The 24,152-nt window shown below is 35.9% G+C and overlaps 1 protein-coding gene across 1 annotated transcript in view; it reads right to left on the reverse strand.

Annotated features, from left to right (window-relative positions):
* Positions 1–392: 392 nt before the first annotated feature.
* Positions 393–24,152, reverse strand: part of LOC107567650 (A disintegrin and metalloproteinase with thrombospondin motifs 12-like) — a 31,410-nt gene continuing 7,650 nt past the window's right edge. The window contains 21 exon segments of the mRNA XM_016253359.1: positions 393–508; positions 2,223–2,376; positions 2,840–2,986; positions 4,240–4,413; positions 4,488–4,559; positions 4,561–4,635; positions 6,915–7,125; positions 8,158–8,284; positions 8,430–8,571; positions 9,579–9,662; positions 10,142–10,143; positions 11,001–11,170; positions 12,181–12,326; positions 12,403–12,495; positions 12,611–12,755; positions 12,878–13,021; positions 15,149–15,298; positions 16,584–16,708; positions 16,968–17,051; positions 18,332–18,540; positions 18,651–18,831. Of these exon segments, the coding sequence (XP_016108845.1) occupies positions 393–508; positions 2,223–2,376; positions 2,840–2,986; positions 4,240–4,413; positions 4,488–4,559; positions 4,561–4,635; positions 6,915–7,125; positions 8,158–8,284; positions 8,430–8,571; positions 9,579–9,662; positions 10,142–10,143; positions 11,001–11,170; positions 12,181–12,326; positions 12,403–12,495; positions 12,611–12,755; positions 12,878–13,021; positions 15,149–15,298; positions 16,584–16,708; positions 16,968–17,051; positions 18,332–18,540; positions 18,651–18,831 (2,751 nt within the window).

The raw sequence follows: 24,152 nt of genomic DNA on the forward strand, positions 1-24,152 counted from the left end.
ATATATATATATATATATATATAAAGTGGGTTGGTAAAGACGGGTGTCTTGCTGTGTGCTCAACCAGTTCTTGACTTGGGTTAAAAAGAAGAATAACAACAACAAAAAGTCCAAAATGAGTGCAAAAAATAACATATAGGTTAACTGTCTAACTGATGTTGAATCCTGTAACTAAAGCTTGAAGTATTTGGAATTATTTCAAGACGCATTTAAAGACAAATGGAGGGAACACATCGTCAAAAGCCAAGGATTCCTTTGTTCAAGTAAAACCCACATATTTTTCATATATTTGAGAGGGACGTCTGTGTTTCTAGAGCACCATGAACCTCTGCGTGCAGTGTGTCCAGTAGTTTGTGCTTTTGGTTAATGACCCAAGCCTGACCTCTGCAGTGTTACATCAGACAAGTGACACAACACTGCTTGCGGATCGAGCGCAGCGAGCAGCGACCCAGCAGCTTGAGTTTCTCACAGAAACGTGTCGACATGCTGTTTTTCTTACAAACTAGGCCTGCAAAGAAGAGAAACAAAATAACAAAAAAGGGCTTTAACATTAAAAATAAACTATAAAGCCATGGGATGGTATATTAAAATTATTTATGTTAGCACAACTTTATATTTTCCAGAATGTTGTTTTGTATGTACTTGGGGAAAAAGATTTTTGGTGTTTTGCACAAAAAGACCACATTTTTCATGGATAAAAATGGAACACAATGGCACATGCAAGCCATGCTTAAAGATGTATAAATTGTCATTGCATTAGATAACAAAATATTAAAGGGGTGGTTCATTCCGATTTCACTTTTTTAACGTTAGTTAGTGTGTAATGTTGCTGTTTGAACAAACAATATCTGCAAAGTTACGAAGCTGAAAGTTCAATGCAAACGGAGATATCCTCTTTTAAAATTCTGGCAGTTTAATGCCTACAAAAACAGCTGGTAGGGACTACAACGAGTTACTTCCCGGGTTCGAGACATCACAAACCCAGATAAACCCCACCCTCGGGAAAAGGCAGCAAAGGGGGCGAGGCCATGCTGCGCTGCTTTAGAGAAGAGGAAGAGAAAACTAGAGGAGCACATAAAAATATATTCATAAATGAATCGCGATTCTGTCTTCTAACGATTCTAATGGATTCACAAGTTTCAAAATCAATGTTCTAAAGCAGCGGTTCTCAATACTGTCCCTCGCGTCGCCCTGCTCTGCATGCGCTCCGCATCTCTCTCTCTCTCTCTCTGTCATTCAGCTCAGCTCCAGTAATGAACTGTTACAATTATACTCTTATTTTCACATAGCTATGAGAAGCGTTAAACATGGACGCGCGTGCAGCTGCTGTACTGTATTAAAGCTTTAATCAGGATAAAACCGTATATTAAAAGCTAAAATAAGCAGTAGCATTTACAACAGCGTATCTAAAAGTATGAGACAACAACGAACAAAAAACATAGGCCTACCATTAAAAGCCGTGATTGCACAGGTTCTGCACGATCCTCTTCACTAATATCCTCTGCGTCTCAATCGAGCTCAAACTGATAAGCGATATTAACGATGCCGTTGTTTATAATACAACCGGAGCACATGCCGCTGAGGTGAGGGGCAGGACGTTAAGACGCGCACTAGAGGCGGTTTAGCCAATCACAACACACTGGGCTCGCTAACCAATCAGAGCCCATCGCCTATTTCTGAGGGCGGGGCTTCATAAAAACAGGAAAAGATCAGGCCGTTTCTCAGGGAAGGGACAGAGCTGCGTGGAATAAAGGTAAATTATGTGAAAAATAATGCGGGTTTTTTTTTTAAACGAAGCATTAACACATGTTAGACTGCACCCCGTAAACACAATCAAGCCTAGAAAAAACCCAGTGAACCACCCCTTTAAACCAAATAACGTTTATTAAGCTCAAAGACTGAAAAAGAAGTTGGTTGGGTTTTAGTAAAATAACCTGTTGATAGTGGATCAGGATGTTAGTGGATCATGTTGATAGTTAATGTAATGAAATACACCTGTGGTTTCTCTGCTAGGTCACCTGTGTGAACTTAAGGAGAACTGACTCAATCGGTGTTATTATAGTATCATCGAGATACTAGTTTTGATTCATATTTTGAAATTGTTTTTATCAAATGCAATGACATTCAGGCATTTTTAAGTGTCCAAATGCATTTAGAGGCCACTGTAGGCTTATCATCAATTATGAAACTAACAGAACATAATATTAAATAATAGAGTTTACCTAAATCAGTTTTACACTCCTCTGGGCTGCAGTTCTGCACACTGTCAGGTTTATTGTTTTTTGCACAGAGTGATGTCTTTTCTTCCTCGCCGGATTCCTCACTTATGCACCTCACCGCTCGCTTCTGAACGCCTCCACCACAGCTTCTGGAGCACTGTCAAACCGTGATGACATCACACATGCTCAGGGAGGGGCGTATAACAATTTTGGTCCAATAAAATGCTCTTTGGAATGAGAACGTCCCGCCCACTTGATTATAAATACCACATACTTCAGACTAACACCGGCAAGTCACAAATAATGGAATGGAAACTATAGCTGGTTAGTCTTTGATTCATCCCACCCCAACTTTCTGTTTTAATAGGAAATCAACTACAGTTCAAATGATTTGGGGGTGGTAATTCATTTGTAACCTTATAAATATCTTAACTGTCACTTTTGATCAATTTAATGCATCATTGCTGAATAAAATTATTAATTTTGTTTAAAAAATCCTGCTAAGCCTGAACTTTTGAAAAGTAGTGTCCATCATCACATTGCATTTGTCACAATATTAAGCCAGACACTATATTTACTCCTTTCTACAAATGAACACTGAGGTTTTGGCAGTGCGCTACCTGACCCCAGGCTTCAGTCGCCCAGCTGGTGCAGGGCTGCAGATTGCAGGACTCAGTGCTGTTGGGTTTGAGCGTGACGTTGCAGCGCTGGTACTCAGGGCAGTACACACGTCTTTCCTTCACTCCGCGGCCACAGCTTTCAGAGCACTGTCAATCACAAGAAACAAAACTGTCAGAACTTTATTAGAGTTAACTAAAACTAAAACCATCAAAAAACAAAACATTTATTAAAAAACTTTTCAAAGTTTTCCTTGTAAAGTAAATGTTAACTGAAATAAAATTTAAATATTAATATATATATATATATATATATATATATATATATATATATATATTGCAGCTAGTTGCCAGGGCATCATTTCTCATTTTTATTTATTTTAACTTAAAGTACTAAAATAATTAAAACAAAAAAAAACAAAAAAAACCAAAAAGAACTAAAACTAGTAAATAAAAATTAATAAAAACTATATATAGTAGACATATTTTAAAAATCAAAATATTAACAAAAAGCATAATAGTACTAAAACAAAAAGTAATACAAAACAAAATACAAAAAACTTTAAAATTAAAGTGAAAATATAAAAACCAAAAACTTTCAAAATATTAACAAAAACTATAATAGTATATCAATGATACTAAAAACAAAAAGTAATAAAAATGACAAAAACACAACAAAATTGCTAAAACTTTAACTAAAATTAAGATGAAAAAAAAAATTTCAAAATAATAACAAAAACAATAATATGTGACCCTGGAACACAAAACTAGTTTTAAGTCGCTGGGGTATATTTGTAGCAATAGCTAACAATACATTGTATGGGTCAAAATTATCGATTTTTATCAAATTATCGATTATGCCAAAAATCATTAGGATATTAAGTAAAGATCATGTTCCATGAAGATATTTTGTAAATTTCCTACTGTAAATATATCAAAACTTAATTTTTGATTAGTAATATGCATTGCTAAGAACTTCATTTGGACGACTTTAAAGGCGATTTAGTCAGTATTTAGATTTTTTGGCACCCTCAGATTCCAGATTTTCAAATAGCTGTATCTTAACAAACCATACATCAATGGAAAGCATATTTTATTAAGCTTTCGGATCATGTATAGATCTCAATTTTATCTCAATTTTAAAAAATTTACCCTTATGACTGGTTTTGTGGTCCAGGGTCACATATAGTAAATCAATGATACTAAAAAAAACACACACACACACACACACACAAACGAATTCAAAATAACAAAAACTATAATATAGTATATCAATGACACTAAAAACAAAAATTAACAAAAAGACAACACAATTTAAACAGAAAACATAAAAACTAACTCAAAATATGAACAAAAAAAAAATATGACCAGTATTTTCTGCATTGTAGCATGAGTATGTGCACCTCTCCCCAGGGTGAGAACATCCACTGCAGGCAGGGCTGGGTGTTGCAGGGCAAACTGCTGTTTGGTTTGTATGAAAGAGCCTGACAGTGAAAAGGCCTCAATGGACGTCTGCTCTGAGTGTCGAAGCACTGCACTTCTCGATGCTTCGTATCAGTCACACAGCCTTCAGGACACTAAAAGAAAGGGGGACGTCACAGTTCATTGCAGGATACAGTCATTTAAGTTTGTTTTGAAATCGTAGCTTTACCTTGGACCAGTTACCACTCTTCCAGGTGGCACAGGGTCGCAGGATACATCGTCGGGCAGGTTCTGGCCGCAGGGTTGCACCGGCCGGGTTGTTTTGCCACACACTTGACGACTCTTGACTTTATCCCTCCATCGCAGGACAGAGAGCACTGCGGGATGACACGCAATCATAAGTTTGGGTAACACAAAAATTAAATAATATGACAATGCAACTAATTACTATGCATGAATCAGGGCTGCACTGTAAAAAAAAATACATTGAGTATTTTAGAAACAATATAATAATTTTACATTACAATTGTGAAATTACAATACTAATATTTATGGCTGTCTTAACACAATGCTGTGCTTCTCTCTATAACAATCCAGGCATTCATTTACTTAATTAAATTGCAGCATTTGCAATTTGATAATCGCACTAAGCCATTTTGAATATTCGGTTTTATTTTGATTAATCGTGCAACGCCACTATGAATATGTACATGCACGACTGAGTTTTGACAGACAAAAGATTTTCATTGAACAACTAACTTGAACTTCGGTCTCTTCCTCACACAAGGCTATTACATGACTTGAAATAATGCACAAATCATATATACTGTATATACAAGTTTTATGAACAGTATTATGACTTTTACTGTCCTTATGAGTGTCATAGCTCAAAGTATGTCAAATTGTAAGAAAAAGTCATATGAAACAAAATGAGGGTAAGGAAATTATCACAGAATTAAAATTTTTAGGGTGTTTAAAAATGTTTTAAACCCTAAACAATTGAAAACAATCTACAAAACATGATACGGAGCCACTAAGAGGACATGGTGATAGAAAAATATTAGATGGAAGGAAAAATTATATTTCAATGCATTTGTGTTTGAGGAAAAGCAATCCGTTCCCCTGTCAAACTTTGCATTCGCTTGCAAAACATTTGCATTCTCTCACAAAACATTTGCGTTCCTGTTTGCCCACAAAAGATCTGAAATATAGTCACACCTCATTACAGTATTTCCATCACAAAAGTTTTAAGAAAAAACGTTTCTCGAGGGAATGCATACATTTTGTGAAAAAACGCAAACGTTTTTGTGAACGCAATGTTTCTTGAAGGAATGCTAAATATTTGTGAGTGAACGCAATGTTTCTTGGGGGTGCACAAAAGTTTTATGAGCAAATGCAAAAATCTTACCAGCGAAAAAAAATTTCTTGGGGGAATACAAAAGCATTGAAATATAAATTTTCCCTACTCCCATTTTTTTATCATCACCATGATGAATATAAAGTACATTAAAGGGGTCATATGATGCTGCTAAAAAGAACATTATTTTGTGTATTTGGTGTAATGAAATGTGTTTATGCGGTTTAAAGTAAAAACACCACATTACTTTCCACATACTGTACATTATTGTTTCTCCTCTATGCCCTGCCTTTTTGAAACGCGTCGATTTTTACAAAGCTCATCGGTCTGAAAAAGCGAGGTGTGCTGTGATTGGCCAGCTATCCAGTGCGTTGTGATTGGCCAAATACCTCAAGCGTGTGACGGAAATGTTAAACGCCTTACCATACTGTTGATGCCGTGTCCCAGCCGGAGCGACGAGACAAAAACATTAAAACCCATTACAAACGAGGCATTTGTTGCATCCAGTGGGGACATAATTACTGATTATAATGACTTATACTGTCTTTTTACGCGTTGCGTTGCATTGCATCGTGCCGCGTAAACATAAAACCCTGTCTGCATTTGTGATCAGAAAAATGACAAACAACAAGTGCTACTCTACACGGCTCAAAACTCGAAAAAAACACAGCGGCCTAGCGGAAGCCCCGGCTTAGCGTGAGCTGAGGCCGGGCTAGAGTGAGCAGAGGCGGCGGGGTTGAGAACGGCGCAGCCGGTGGATCCGACGAAGGAGCAGCAAGCATATGTGACGACCCCGGACTGGACTCCGCTTCGTCCACAGTGAAAGCTGATCCGGCGATCCACAGCACTAAGTTGATGTATTCCCTCAGCGACCAGCACGGATCAGCTCTAGGCATGACGAAGCGGATATCATCCTCTTTTGGAAGACCAAACAAAGTAGTTTCGCTTTGACAACAAAACACACAGCGTCTTCAGGACATGGCGGAAAGCGGCAACAATACTACAATGAGAATAAAAGTTACGCCTTCTTTCTTTGCGTGAATATTTCGGAGTTATGCAAATCTTCCCACATCGTGACGTAGATATGTGGGGGCGTGTTGGAACGAGCCGTTTTAGGTAAGCGTGGCTGACTCTTAACTTTTATAAAGAATATCTCTTTGGATTTGAGACTTTAGTCTTTGCAACTTTACAGATCTTCTTTATGAACCAAGAGCTTGTAACACTCCAAAGAGAAAGGAAAAATTGAAATAGCATCATATGACCCCTTTAACCATGTTAATTTATAAGAAAACTACCCACCTCGCTCCAGTTCCCCACAGTCCATTCGGACCCACATGGTACGTCTCGGTTGCAAGGTACCACAGGTTTGGGTTTGAGCAGCTGCTTACAGTCCCCAGGGTGAAGAACCCGCTCCTCTCCGGCCACAGTCCGCACACACAGAATAGTGCGCTTTTTCACTCCGTTTGGACCACATGTAGCCGAGCATGTCTGCCATCCTCCCACCCACCACCTGATGTCAGTAGTTTAGGTGCACAGAGCATTCAATGCAACTATTGGGATGTAGGAATAGAATACTAGCATACTGATGACTACATACTCCACAGTATACACTAATACCATTCAAAGGTTTGAGTTCAGTAAGATATATATATATATATATATATATATATATATATTTTTTTTTAAAGAAATTAATACTGTTATTCAGCAAGGACTCATTAAACTGATCACAAGTGATAGTAAAGGCATTTATAATTTTACAAAAATTTCTGTTTCAAATAAATGCTGTTCTTTTGAACTTTCTATTAATCAAGTTATTCTGAAAAAATATAGTCCACAAAACCATGAAGCAGCACAACAGTTTTCAGCATTGATAATATTAAGAAATGTTTCTTGAGCAGCAAATCAGCATATTAGAATGATTTCTGAAGGGTCATGTGACACTGAAGACTGGAGTAATGATGCTGAAAATTCAGCTTTGATCACAGGAATAAATTACATTTTAAAATATATTACAATAGAAAACAGTTATTTTAAATTGTAATAATATTTCATAATTTGACTGTTTTTACTTGGTGAGCTTGGTGAGCATAAAAGACGTCCTCAATTATTTAAAAAAAACAAACAAACTTTTGAACAGTACTGTACGTTCTTTATGGCCTACTATTTTATGTGAAACAATATGCAACAGGCAAAGTTAAAATTTCCTATTTGAAGAAAATAAATAGCATTTTTAATCTAGGTTCATGTACAATTAAAATAATGAGTCAAGAAAAAGATTTTAAAAACCTCAGTTGATATAATTTCTGGTTCTCCATCACACTGAAAATGAAATGCAGTGCTGAATTATGCTATACACGTAGTCGATCAGCATAGTATACTCTGCTGTGTAATGACCATTCTGAGAATTATTGTAGGTCTTCTGGGTCTATACTCTATGCATACGGAAATGCTGCATTCTATATGCAGTATACATATTACATACTGGAGATATAATAAATAAGACTAATATGGTGGGCGTAGCCATTATTTAGTAGTGTACCTTGCAGGGCAGTCCATGTTCTTGCACTTGCGATGCCTGTCATCAGGACGTGTGCTGGGGTCACACAGTGTTTCCTCGACCACACCAACTTCTGCCTCAAAACAGCGCACGGGCTGATGCTGCTCACCTGTACAGAGACAGAAACTCACATGCTATCAAAGCCCTGCTGGAGTAACCGTGATCAATACAAACACCTCAAAATATCCTTTATTTATAAGTAATGACGCTACAGTTGAACTATGGATTGAATAAAGAAAAATCTTGTTCCATACCAAACCCACAGGTGGTGCTGCAATCAGTCCAGGCTCCATATTTCCAGATGTGCTCTGGTTCCAGAATTTCGTTCCCCAGTGGGCGACTCCTCTTAATGGTGTACTCATATTTGACACCGGGGTTTGCCTCTTGGAACAACAGCTGATAATGAAATTATTTTTCACAAGAGAATTTAATTAAATCAAAATTCTGTATTCTAACAAAAATGCTTTCTTCGCAAATTGTCCATTGGTTCATTAAATAAATATTCAGGTTCAATACAATGGGCTGTATTTGTGAAATGTTTACCATGATTAACACCGAAAATAACACACTTTAACACTCTTTAATCAGTGTGTCAAAACAACAAAACTTGCATTTTCAGTCAAAGCAAAATACACACTGTTTTGAAAGAACAGGTAGTAAATGACTTAAAATTTTTCGTATTTATGCCAACCTTTTCTGTGCTCAACAAAACTTAATTTGTGCCAGAAAGGGGTGTAATGCAGCTATCCATAAAACATTATTTTAATTATTATTATTAATTTTTGTAAGCTTTACATTTCAAAATGTCTCACCCTATAGATTTCCAATGTTTGTGCATTACTGTAAACACAATTTTGCTTGTTTTTATAAACGTCATGATGTCTATAGAGTTTAATTGATATTGAACCCAGAATATTCCTTTAATATATTGCCATATGTAATATGGCATATGTGACCCTGGACCTCAAAATTTTTTTTTTCGAAATTGAGATTTATACATCATCTGAAAGCTGAATAAATAAGATTTCCATTGATGTATGGTTTATTAGGGTCGGACAATATTTGGCCGAGATACAACTATTTGAAAATCTGGAATCTGAGGGTGCAAAAAAATCTAAATATTGAGAAAATCGCCTTTAAAGTTGTCCAAATGAAGTTCTTAGCAATGCATTTTACTAATAAAAAATTAAGTTCTAATATATTTACAGTAGGAAATATACAAAATATCTTCATGGAACATGATCTTTACTTAATATCCTAATGATTTTTGGCATAAAAGAAAAATCGATAATTTTGACCCATACAATGTATTTTTGGCTATTGCTACAAATATTCCCCCGCGACTTAAGACTGGTTTTGTGCTCCAGGGTCACATATGTGTTTACGTGTGTGAGGTTCAGTACCTGGATCATGACCGGTTCAGTTGTTGGTCCTGCTGAGGTGAGATTCTCCATATTACCGGTCCGATCGTAGTAAAACTTATGATGCTGAAAATTCAGCTTTGTATCACAGGAATAAATTATATTTTAAAATCCATTCAAATGGAAAACAGTTATTTTAAATTGTAATAATATTACACAATATTACAGTTTTACTGTATTTTGATAAATGCAGCCTTGGTGAGCAGAAGAGACTTCTTTCAAAAACATAAAAAAATCTCACTGACCCCAATGGAAGCATGAGTTTCGAAATGAAGCTAAAAGTATTGCGCCACTTTGTGTTTGTGAAATGTTAGTGGAACATGTTCCTAGTTAATGTAATTAACTAGACCTGTGTTTACTTGAGGAAAAATGAGTTCATACATCCACTAAAAACGACCAAAACACCAGCTAATTAAAAGACACTGAGCAACAATAATGAAAAAACAAGATGTTAGTGAAGCTCGTGCAGCACAGATAAACACACTTGCTTTGATATTTTGATAGATGATTTGTCACGTAAGTGCACCTTTTATACATTACTGTACAGCTACAGAACACAGACATAACATCGATACACCAACGCACACATGAGCACAAATGGGTTGAATGTAAGACATACCCAGTTTTGCTTTGTTTCACAGAACTAATCGTTGCCTGGGTTGCGTACGTATATGTGGGGCGGAGCTATCAAAATAGGGGCAAGACCCTTTTGGGGTAGGGGCGTGTTTGTTTTGGTGATTTCAAATATCAACATTGGCTACCAGAAATCACTTACCCTGCCTTTAACACAGTATCTTGGCTCAGCTGTTCAACTGTAGAAAGCACATGTTTTCATCTCTCAAGTCTTCAGTGCAACTAACGTTAAATGCTTTACATTTGTGTAGCCAGTTGTGTTTATTCAAACAGTACTTGAGAAAAACAACAGTTAATCAACTAGACTTTTTCCAACTTCTGAAGAAAATGCAAGCGATGTAAAAGCCACGACTACGATGCTAGGGTGTTCGGGTTCGGGCTTGTTTGATGATAATCAGAAATGTTTCTTGAACAGCAAATCAGCTTATTAGAATGATTTCTGAAGGATCATGTGACACTGAAGACTGGAGTAATGATGCTGAAAATTCAGCTTTGATCACAGGAATAAATCTCATGTTAAAATATATTCAAATAGAAAACACTTATTTTAAATTGAAATGATATTTCACAATACTACTTTTTTTGTATTTTCGGTCACATACAGTAAATGCAGCTTTGGTGAGCATAAAGAGACATATTTAAAAACCTCACCGACCCCCAATTTTTGAACAGTAGTGTACATTTTGATGACCACAAATATTGATTTCATATCATGCACATATACAAATTTGAATGCAATATTTTGATGCATGTGATGCAAAGTGATCTTACACGAGCTTGCAACAGGCATCCACTCGTAGAGTTCATTGTGGTAAGGCACAGTGTTAAATTCACTGCACTGCATCTCTCTAAAGGAGGGATGTTTTCTGGCACACGGCTTCGTGTTGCAAATTCTGTAGCGCTTCCGCTCGCCTGTACAATATTTGCCTCCAAACTCAGGTCTGAACACAGAAACAAAAATCATGCTACAGATCATGTTCAGCAAAATGTACAAGAAAAGACAGAGAAGTCGGAGGGACTGAAATTGAAGAGACTCAAAAGTGGTTACTTAAATACTTAAAATGGTGTGGTTTTAAGACACTAGTCAATTTATGACAGAGCCCTAACAACAGACCAAAAAGTTTGTAAAATAGTTACAGGAGTAGTAGACCCTCTAGTGTATTCTGCTGGTAGTACAGCAGATAATGGCAGAAATGCACTCAACTTCACCTTTTATTTTGAAGCAATGCAAACAAATAATTTGATTAGTAAATTTTAATTGTTAATCTTCTTGGCACATAATTTATTTCATATCTATAAATTATATATATATATATATATATATATATATATATATGTGTGTGTGTGTGTGTGTGTGTGTGTGTGTGTGTGTGTAATTCAGCTTTGTCATCACAGGAATAAAGCACATTTTAAAATATATTCACATAATAAACAGTTATTTTAAATTGTAATAATATTCACAATATTACTGTTTTAAGTGTATTCTATACACACACACACACACAAAATATACTTTATAAAAATATTGATTTCTTTAAAACAAATCTTACCATATAGTTACAGTATATTTATGTATCTACATAAGCACATTGATATTAAAATATTGTGGTCTGTAAGAGTTTTAATGCTATTAAATGAAGTCTATAATGCTCACCAAGGCTGCATTTATTTGATCAAAGTTGCAGTAAAAACAGTAATATTGTGAAATATTATTACAATTTTAAAAAACTGTTTTCTATTGTAATATATATTTAAATATAATTTATTCCTGTGATGCAAAGCTGAATTTCCAGCATCATTACTCCAGTCTTCAGTGTCACATGATACTTCAGAAATCACTTTTGATCAATTTAATGCCTTCTTGCCAAAACCTTACTGAAAAAAATAATGAATAAAAGAAAAGCACTAAAAGGAATAATGAATAGAAGCAGCAGTAGAGAGTGATGTGTACTTGGGTTGGTTGCATTCCCTGTCCGCTGACTGGACGCCGGCTCCACAGGTACGAGAGCAGTGAGACCAGGTGCTCCAGGGACCCCAACCTCCATGCACTGTTTCCGGTAACTTCCCTACAATCACACACTCACCAGAGATACACCACTGACCCACATAAACACACAGTTAAATGCATAGTAATACAAAACGTTTTTCTTAATGTACAGTAAACCTCTCGTACCTTCTCAGGTCCACACCTGGTTCCGTCTATCGGCGAGTCCAGTTTGGAGCGGCAGGATCCGTTTACAGAGCACCACAGAATCTGACACACATTCTGGAACCAAAAGAGCCTGAATTAATGGCTTGAAAACCTGAAGATCCCCTTTCATTATTAGAGACAACGAAATATTTTAGAACCACATTTCATTCATCTTGAATGCACTCCTTACTTCCACTTCTGAGCAGAAGGTGGCGTTGGGTCCGTACTGCAGCTGGCACTGGTGCTGGGGGGTGTATCGCACTCCAGGTGCTGCCAGCTGAGAGCTGAGGTCCCTCTTAGATGGCCGGTCATCCAGACAGAAACCCCAACCACGACTGAGAGGATAACAGAGCTTTATGAATGAAGATCATAGTATGAAATACTCAAAACTTAGTGGTACGACGTAAGATATAAAGCATGCAATTACATGTTCCTGTACATGAGTGTGTGTTCTCACTCGAGAAAGCGTGTGATGTACTCCTTGCTGCAGGAGGACCAGGTGAGAGGAGAGGAGTCATAGTGGAGCTGACGGGACATGATGAAGGGATGCCTCCCGACTAACTCACAGTCATTCCCTTGACCGTCATGATGGATTCCAAAACTACAGCACAAAACAAGGTGACGTCACCTTTTTTCTTTTTTAAACATACAGTACCATTTAAAAGTTTGGGGTTGGTAAGATTTTCAAATTTTTTTTTTAAAGAAGTCTCTTTTGCTCATCAAGGCTGCATTTATTTGATAAAAATACAGTAAAAACAGCAATATTGTGAAATATTATTACAATTTAAAATAGATCTTTTCTATTTGAATATATTTTGAAATTAAAATTTATTGCTGTGATGCAAAGCTGAATTTTCTGCATCATTACTCCAGTCTTCAGTGTCACATGATCCTTCAGAAATCATTCTGATATGCTGATTTGCTGCTCAAGAAACATTTGTGCGGCTTGATATTTTTATGTAAACTGTGATCAATTTATTTCGGGATTCTTTGATGAATATAAAGTTGGAAGGAACAGCATTTATTCAAAACAGAAATTATAAATGTCTTTACTGTCACTTTAATGCATCTTTGCTGAATGAAAGGTATTAATTTATTTAAAGGGGTCATATGACGCGATTTCAAGATTTCCTTTCTCTTTGGAGTGTTACAAGCTGTCCGTGCATAGATAAGATCCCTGAAGTTGCAAAGACTAAAGTCTCAAACCCAAAGAGATATTCTTTATAAAAATTAAGACTTGTCCACGCCTTCCTAAAATGCCTCGTTTAAACACGCCCCCACATGTCTATGTCACTATGTGGGAAGATTTGCATAACACCACCCAAATGTTCAGGCAAAGAAAGAAGGCGTTACTTTTATTCTCGCTGTAGTATTGTTGCTGCCGCCACCGCCGTGTTGTGGAGACGCTGTGTTTTGTTGTGAAAGCGAAACTACTTTGTTTGGTCTTCCAAACGAGGACACAACTAGAAATCAGTGGTTAAGTTGTATTTACAACACTGTTCCAGAACAGTTCAAACCAAATATTCAGATGTGTGCAGCACATTTTACGGAGGACGAGGACTGTTTCCTGGTAGAGTAGACTACAATGCCGGCTGTTCTGACTCACGGACTGTAAGTACGTTTTCATTTAAAGGATTTGCCGCTGATGATTCAAACGCGAGTTTTGAGCAGTGTAGAGTAGCGCTTGTTGTTTGTCGTTTCTCCGATCACAAATGCAGACATGGTTTTATGTTTACGCGGCACGGTGCGCGATACGCAACGCAACGCGTAAAAAACAATATAATTCATTATAATCTGTAATTATGTCCCCACTGGATGTAACAAATGCCTCGTTTATAATGGGTCACACCGGGACATGGCATCGCAGTATGGTAAGGGGCGTAACATTTCCGTCACACGCTTGAGGTATTCAGCCAATCACAACGCACTGGATAGCTGGCCAATCGCAGCACACCTCGCTTTTCAGACCGATGAGCTTTGTAAAAAGTTTCAGAAAGGCGGGGCATAGAGGAGAAACAATAATGTACAGTATGTGGAAAATAATGTGTTTTTTTTACTTTAAACCACATAAACATTTCATTACACCAAATACACAAAATTATTATTTTTTTAAAGTTATTTTTTAGCAACGTCATATGACCCCTTTAAAAAAAAAAAGGATGCTTGAAAATGAAAAGTTTTTGGCTTTGCAATAACATTCACCAGTGAATCATGCAATATAACACCAGATATGCATAAGTAAATTAATGTAGTCACATTGTTTGATAAATGTAACAGTTTGGTGTGCAATGTAAATTTTTATTTTACATTTATTTATTTTATTTATTATTTTATTTTTTAAATGTTGCATAGGAATGCCACCCAATTTTCATGCCATTATAATAGTAAAAGTAATTATATAATATTTTAAAAAGATATATTTTTCAATATATATTATTTCTAAAATGCTTTATGCATTTTACCAGAAAATGCATTTGTTTTTCGATTTCTGTTCAACCACATAAGACTGTGACGTTTCCACCATAAAACCACCGGATTATCTTTTTTTAATAAAAATGTTTTATTATTATTGTTATTATTATTTCAGAGTGTCATCTTGTAAAACAAAATTTGTATCAGTTTTTAAAGAAAACTATTATCTTAGCATGAACATTGAGCCTGAGGTGGAAAAATGGCATATTTAGGCACCAATGGCACCATTTCATGAGAATGACCCACACAGACATACCTGTGTCCGAGCTCATGAGCGATGGTGAAAGCGACAGGTAGCCCAGAGTCCTCGTTGATATTACAGGAGCGATGCGGCTGACACATGCCTGACAGGTGAGACAAGCCCAGCGTCTCACACGGCTGATTCATGCCTGCGCAGATATTCTTCCTGAGAGGAGAGATCACATCAGGTCAGACACAACACAGCACAACAGCTGCTTTGATTCTATTTATAGGCTACTAAAGTCATGCTGCAGGGGTAAAACTGCTGAAGAAGAGTTATGGCAGGGGTTGAATTCTTAGTCATTTATTTGTCAGTGTTCAGCATGCATGAGCTCTGGAGAATCTCAAAGCCTTGGACACAGAACATGGTGAAGTCATTCAGTCTGTGGTGTTCTGGGTTGAAATGAGAGCGTTTAGGGTCTGTTAAATGCTCAGAGACAAACAGCTCCATTACTGCAACCAAGAAACTGACATTTATGATAAATGAGAGTCAGCAGGTTCACATGTGTGTTTGACAGCACTTTATCTTTTGGTAATGGTATTATTATGCAAATGGTATTGTGCAATTGTTTCAGAGGTTTATTCCAGGGTACTGAGGTTTATTCAGCAATATTAAATAATTTCATGGACTTGAATAAATGTAGTTAATTTAGATGAAGATATTTAGATATTATTATTTAGATAATTTAGATATTTTGTCAACGGACAACTGATTTTATAACCATATTATAACTATAACCATAAGAATGTATATATTTGACAAGAATGCATAGACTTGAGAGTAATTAAATATTAATACAATTTAATACTAACTGTTTTCCATTTCAATATATTTAAAATATAAATATTTTATTCCCATTGTAGAAGGTGAAGTTTTAGCATAGATTCCTCCAGTCTTCAGTGTCACATGATCCTTCAGAAATCATTCATATAAATATTAGATTTTAAAATTACTAACACTAAAACAAATTGGAATAAAATGATTAAAAAGATATATTTAAAACAAAAATGAATAAAAATGACAATAATACATAACAAAATAACTAAAATTAATATCAAACTAAAAATATGATAAAAAGCTAATACAAAAATGAATTAAATATATAATAGTATAAAAATAATACTATATTATAAATATTAGATTTTAAAATTACTAACACTAAAACAAATTGGAATAAAATGATTAAAAAGATATATTTAAAACAAAAATGAATAAAAATGACAATAATACATAACAAAATAACTAAAATTAATATCAAACTAAAAATATGATAAAAAGCTAATACAAAAATGAATTAAATATATAATAGTATAAAAATAATACTATATATATATATATATATACATATATAACAAATAAATTAAATATAAAAAAAAACATACAAATAAGGAAAAGATATATATATGTATGTATATGTACAGTGTGTATATACGGGCCAGGGTGTTTTTACCGTGTGATGAGTATAGCGACATCATGGTGTGCTGGATGAGTGTCACTTTGAGGATTTAGTTTTTTTTGCCAGGTACAGAAGCTGTTGAGAGTCGTATCAGCGTGGTGAATGATCTTCAGCCCTTTCTGAAAACACATAAAAGTAGTAGTAGTAAAGTAAAAGTAGTAATAATATCCAGTAACCCTACTAAAAAAAAAAAAAAAACAGCATATGTTGTGTTTTGTGCATATGTTAACAAGCATAACCAGCAAGGTGTCCATGTTTAACCAGCACTAACCAGCACAGATCATTTTGGACCCCCTGGAAACTCACGATGGTCTAAGACAATCTGTTCAGCTAGGAAGGACTGGATGTAAAGCAAATTATGCCTTGATTCATATGTACCTCCTCTCCGTGTAGCAGAATGAGCCGGACCAGTACAATATGGATAGCATTACCGATGCTGGCATCGTGAAAAATTCCAGCCACCTACAAAAAAAAAAAGTGATACAAAAGATTTATATATGAAAGTCAGAGATACAATTTATTGAAGTTTATCAAGCTGGTCTTTTCTACACAATGAAAGTCATATGTTGTGTTCAAGTCATGTCGGAATGACGTATTTACGAGTTACGCACATAAACACCATCACAAAGTCGTAATTGCGAGGGGGAAACTATGAACGTTTGGTACCACTTTATTTTGATGGTCTTCTTTAGATATTCTTTTGATTATAAGTAACTTTGCAAGAGCATGTCAACTTATTCTACTAACTCTAACCCTAACCTAACAGTCCACTAATACTCTACTAATACTCTAATAAGAGTTAGGGCCCGATTAACAGTTTGCATCAACGCAAACCCTCTTCTGGCATTAAAAAATGTCAGGATTTACTAAAGACATGCAATGAAACAATAGTGATGAAAAGGCATGGACATAGTTATTTTTGCAGCTGACCTTATTGCATATGCATTTGTAGGAGTTTCCTTTTCAGACGCAAGTATTTAAATGAATCATGCAAGATGATTTACTAAGGTTTGCCGTGGTCAGTTTTCTGGTATTTGCACCCTTATTTAACACCCCCAAAAAGTATTTCTTAACCCAGTTTGCGCCTGTGTTGCTAGTGGATCACATGCACCGAATTATCATCGACTTTGCTTGTCTGCGACCCTACGCTAATTTGTGCTGCTCTTGGTAGGTTGTGTTGGTCATTATGGAAACGATCCGGCTGCATCTGTGTTCTTTAATTTGCACACTGTCAGTAAATCACCCGCAAAACTTCCAGTCCCGTCTGCGATTTTATGGGATTGTGCTCTCACGCTAATTTGCCCTGTTTAGTACATCTGGCCTTTGGCTGACGTTTATTTGCAAAGTTACTTATAGCCAACAAGGGGACCATCAAAATAAAGTGTAAGTGAACTTTCTTTCAGATGTGAGTTTCCAAGTTGGGGGTGTCTGTGAAAAATATGACGTGTGCATTAGATGCAGCATCTGTATTGACATCTAAATTGCATCTACAAAATATGATAGTATTGTGCAATTACAATGCATAACAATTAAATTTATAGCACCTTCATAAATTGAACAACATAAAAAAGCAAAAACACACTGATGCATTCTTTATTCATCATTCTGTAGAAGTTAAAAAATCTTGCTTAATTTTATGCATTGCCATCACTGACCAAAGTGACTTGAATGCACCTGACATCGTAATTACGACTTACCAACTTGTAAATATGAACTTTCCAGACGTACTTGAACACACTTACCATGTTCATGATGGTAAAGATGTAGGACTCAACGTTTCCACTTCCGTGGTAGTCCACAAGTTTGGAGTCGCCCACCACCATGGTCTCCACCCAACGCTCTTTGCTGATGGAGCGAGGGGAGATCCTCCGAGGTCGTTCCCACTCTCGATGCGGATCCTGCTCCCAGCGCTCTCTCTCCTGCTCCACCTGCTGGGAAAACTCAGAACCATCTGCACCGGAGACACACACACACACACACACAAATGAGGTCCCCAAAGTAAATTTTTTTTTTGGTGAAGTATCATTTTATTATGATTTTTAGACATCTAACATATCTGACCTTTGACCCCACAGGGACTATGATGAATGCTGTGTGCATCAGTGCTACGTCGCCGCCTGATTGCACTCCAGGCTGGACTCCAGTAGATCACATGTGGGTGTCGTGGATGAGTGGCGTTTGGGGTGTGGCCACGGACCGGCTCGATCAATAACGGCCCCTGCGGTAAATTTAACAACCCTCTCTATAAGAAAAGAAACAAGAGATTTAAAAAGTTTGAGGGCAAACCGAAAGAAATTAATACTTTTATTCAGCAAGGATGCAATAAATTAATCAAAAGGGACAAAAATATTTATATTTTAAATAAATGCTGTTCTTTTGTACTTTCTATTTATCAAACAATCCTGAAAAAATGTGTCACGGTTTTCACAAAAATATTATGCAGCATGACTATTTTCAGCATTCATAATAAGAAACATTTATTGAGCAGCAAATTCAGCTTTGCATCACAGGAATAAATTACATTTTAAAATATATTCAAATAGAAAATGTTTATTTTAAATTATAATAATATTTCACAATATTAGTTTTTGCAGCATTTTTGATCAAATAAAGGCAGCTTTTGAGTATAAGTATAACTCTAGTGTGTGTGTGTGTGAATATATATATATATATATATATATATATATATATATATCTCTCGTGTGTGTGTGTGTGTATATATATATATATATATATATATATATATATATATATATATATATATGTCTGTGTGTTTTAGATTCAGATTCAGATTCATTCTTTATGGTCCTTGATATTGGAAATTTGTTTTCACAGACTGTACCAGAAGCAACATTCAGCACACATAAAACACACATACTGCACACATATATACACATTATTCAGAGGTGGCAGCAGCATCAAACACAGTGTAAATTTAAAATTACACATATTGTGAATTTAATGCTCTTACAGCTGAGGGCACAAAACTCTTCCCAAGGTGTGCTTTTTTGTGAGGTAAGTGTCTGAATCTGCGGCCTGAAGGGAGAAGGGTAAAGCACGAATAGAGAGGGTGGCTAGGATTTTGTATTATGATATTTGCTCTGCGAGTGATTGCAGTGTCAACGAGGTTTGACAAGCTGGGAGTTGGAAGACCAATTATTTTTTGAGGAAGTGTTAGTGATTTTAAGGAGCTTGTATTTTATTGGTGAGAGAGAGCATAGTGAAAAGAGGTGGCACATGAAGCTGATGAAGTTTGGTTATCATGGCGTGATGCTGAATCGTATTGAAGGCAGAGCTGAAGTCTATAAAAAGAATCCTGGCATAATAGCCAGGAGGGTCCAGGGGAGCATCCTCTGTTCCTCTTTTAGCCTTGTAGGCAAACTGGTAAGGATCCGGCTGTGGGGAGATGACCAGGAGGATGATGTTCAGTACCAGTTTCTCAAGGCATTTTGCTATTATGGAGGTAAGTGCTGCTGGTCTGTAATGATTCAACTCAGAAGGGCGGAGTTTCTTAGGGACAGGAATGATGGTTGCTGTTTTCCAGAGGGTGGGGAGATTTGTTGTCTGTAATGACTCATTGAAGAGTGAATGGAGAACAGGAGAGTGCTCCATGGCACAGTTCTTGAGCAGCCTTCCAGTGATCCCATCTGGGCCAGGGGCCTTGCCAGTATTGCACCTCCTAAGCTGATGATAGACGTCTCCCACCATGAGGAGAACAAAATGTGGCTGCTCAGGGGTGGGTAGGCTCCTGAGCAATCTTTCACACTCAGAAGTGCAGTTCAAAGTATCAAACCTGGCCGTAAAAGTTGTTCAGGTTTGTACGTTTCTCTCACTCAGTTTAAGTCTATCTAATTTTTCGCCTATTTTATCATCCCCCAGTTGAAAATGGCACGTCCAACAGCTTATAAAAATTACAACCCAAATCTTCAACAAGCCACACGATTTGCAGTATCATTCATGTCTGTAGTCCATTAGTGGTTAATACTTAAGGATTAGGGTTTGTTGAAATCGTTTAAAGTAGTTTGCACTGTAATAATACTTCAGGTGTCAAGGCTCATTATTTAAATCTTTTGGAATTCCAGTGAATTCAGGGAAGGTATTTTTCCTGTCATGCTCCCTGTTAGTTAATCTTCCCTGCAAGTGCTTGCCAGTCCTGGCATTTTCTCCACACTGCAGGGTCTTTAGCAAGTTTATCAGTGTGCCTGAACGTGTCACATGCACAGGCTAAAACACAAAACAAATACATTATAATGAATTCAATGCATCTGTGAAATGTCAAACATCCATGCAGCTTGAAACGCAAGTATTACACTTTTTATTTTTTATTGGCATCTATAGTTCCATGAAGAATCTTTAACAACCATGGAATCTTTCCATTCCTCAAAAGGTATGGTACTGTAGACAGTATATGAAAACGGTTATTTCCATTTTTAAAATGTTCTTAGATGGTTCCCCAAATGTTGAAAGTCTCTTACGCTTACCAAGGTAATAAAAATACAGTAAAACAGTTATATTAGCACAATTTCAAGTAACTGTTTTCTATTTGAATATATTTTAAAATGTAATTCCTGTGATGCAAAGCTGAATTTTCAGAATATTCATTGATGAACAGAGTTCAAAAGAGCAGCATTTATTTGAAATTTTATTGAAGAAATCTTTTGTAATGTTATACATGTCTTTACTGTCATGATCAATTGATTGAACTTTTGATCAATTTAAATTCAATCCTATAGCATCATTGTTATTTCTTTAAGGTTAGGGTTTTGAACAAACGTATGTTTAACCCATGTGTTAGCCTCACATTTTAAGGGCCAAATAAGGTTACACATTCACTCTTTACAGTCTTCTTAAAGTGTGTGTCCATATGTCTTGAACTCTGAACGCTTCAACCCATGAGATTTCATCTGGCAACTGAAACATCTCTGAAATGTGCCATTTTTCTATTATCGCCATGTTTTCTTGGAGATGCAGTGAAATCCCAGCTTTACGGGAATGAGAATGACTCTCATGATGCACTTCATGCACTCGTTCACCGCCCTGTAAAATGAATCAGTCCCACAGGCCAAAAACAGGTGTGTATGTGTGTGTGTGTGTGTTTAGCACAAACTAAATAAACCGTGTCAAGAAAAAAACATTCCAAATATTTTGAAACTGGGCTGCACATAACACAAAACAGATACTAGAATTTGTGGAAGGGCAGAGGAATACTCCATATATTATTGACTCAGCCGAGTCGATCATCCACAGAGTCTAAACAATACTAACCACTGCAACATGCATGTCTGTGATACACAGCTATGGCATGAGACTCTAACAGCACTCTTACGCATGTCCTCAAAAGAAAGAAAAATCACAAATGAGATCTCTTTGCTTCTCCTAGACATAAATGAAGAGTAAATATTTAAAGGGGTCATATGATGCAATTTCAATTTTTCCTTTCTCTTTGGGGTGTTACAAGCTCTTGGTGCATAAAGAAGATCTGTAAAGTTGCAAAGACTAAAGTCTCAAATCCAAAGAGATATTCTTTATAAAAGTTAAGAGTCAACCATGCCTACCTAAAACGGCTCGTTCTAACACGCCCCCACATATCATAGTCACGATGTGGGAAGATTTGCATAACACCGCCCAAATGTTCACGCAAAGAAAGAAGGCGTAACTTTGATTCTCGCTGTAGTATTGTTGTTGCCGTGTATTTCGTTGTTTGGTCTTCCTAAAGAGGACGATATCTGCTTCGTCATGCCTGGAGCTGATCCGTGCTGGTCGCTGAGGAAATACATCAACTTTGCGCTGTGGATCGCCGGATCGGCTTTCACCGTGGACGAAGCGGAGTCCAGCCCGGGGTCGTCACATGTGGTTGCCGCAAGCCCGCCCGCCTCCGCTCACTCAAGCCCGCTCACTCATCCGATCACACACGTGATCCCATGAAAGAGCACACCTCGCTTTTCAGACCGATGAGCTTTGTAAAAATCACAGAGCTTCTCTATAGAGGAGAAACAATAATGTACAGTATGTGGAAAATAGTGTTTTTTTAACCTTAAACCGCATAAACACATTTCATTACACCAAATACACAAAATAATGTTCTTTTTAGCAACATCATATGACCCCTTTAAGTCTCCTGCTCCACAGATTTTGTTTTTGTGATTTACTTTTAACTAATTCTCAGATTTAAAGGTTTTTCTTAGAGTGAAAATTGTTTCAAAGTACATTTTTGTTAGAAAATTTCATGAATAATTACAAAGAAACCACAAGTAACACTAAATTAAATTAAAGGTGAAATTTTAAGTAGAAAAACTTATGCCAAGGATCTTTGTTTACAACTTCGAAAAATCGTCTTTTTTTTTTTTACAGTGCAGTAATCTCAAGTGTCTCCTCTAGAGTTTCAGAAGATATTGCAACAATGTCTTAAACTGTGCTCAGATTTGCCAAGATACCAAAGTCTGCCATCAAAATTCAGAGATCAGAATATGAACTCAAACATTTCTCATTGAATACTTTCAAAACCAAACAATCTGACCTGCTATACTATTATTGTATGTCAACAAGTGTCTCATTTGTCTATTTCTTGTTTCTCCTGACATGCATCTTGAAAGAGGAACAGTTGAATTCTCATATGTCCTAACAAAAATTATTATTTTAAATCTCTCATGCTACAAACAAGTACCAAGATTTTTGAACATGCATCATGGCAATGCCATGTTTTTGGGCCCATCACCATGATAGTACTACAGTACTCTTTGAAGTACCTTGGATCAACATTGAAATACTATGGTATATGAACTTGAAATCATTAACTATTAAATAGTTAATAACTATCTGATGCTGTAACTGCACACAAAATACCATGATATATGCATGATCAAATATTACATTTCAGTCAAAATACTAAAAAGTAATTCAAAAGAAATAAAATAAATGTACCATATTAGTACCATGGTATATAAATATTGTAATCATTCAGTTAATATATAACAAAATACTACAAATATTACTTATATTTATATATATATATTCTTTTTATATATAAGATGAGATGTCGCATTTTGGTGTCCGAATCAATTAAATTTAAAAGTGTTTTTTATACAGAAGGCATATTAAATGCAAACAAAGTGTCTGTTTTAACGTTTCAAATAACTTTTGTGAAAATAAAATGTTAAAATATGGATGAAAAATGTTCCAATGTTATTCAACGTAACCAATATATTTATATAAAAATCAAACATACTTATTTTGACCTGTATTTATTAAAATATATATATAATAATACGTGATTGTATTTAATTTAGTTATATTTTAAATGATAAAAAATTTTTATTAAACAGGACATTCTATACAGAGAAAAAAATTTAAAGCTGTAAAGGTTTCATCTTTGACCCATATATACAGTATATATATATATATATATATATATATATATATATATATATATATATAAAATACAATATAATAACTGTCATTTTGCTGCCAAAGTACTTTTTACACATGCAAAAAAAATACATTTAATTAATCTCCGTCTTTTGTTGGCCCATCCTCTCTTTCTCTCTCCTCATCTGCTCCTTACAG

This window comes from Sinocyclocheilus grahami, unplaced genomic scaffold, assembly GCF_001515645.1.
Source record: "Sinocyclocheilus grahami isolate Dianchi unplaced genomic scaffold, SAMN03320097.WGS_v1.1 scaffold1177.1, whole genome shotgun sequence".
In the NCBI taxonomy this organism is placed as follows: domain Eukaryota; kingdom Metazoa; phylum Chordata; class Actinopteri; order Cypriniformes; family Cyprinidae; genus Sinocyclocheilus; species Sinocyclocheilus grahami.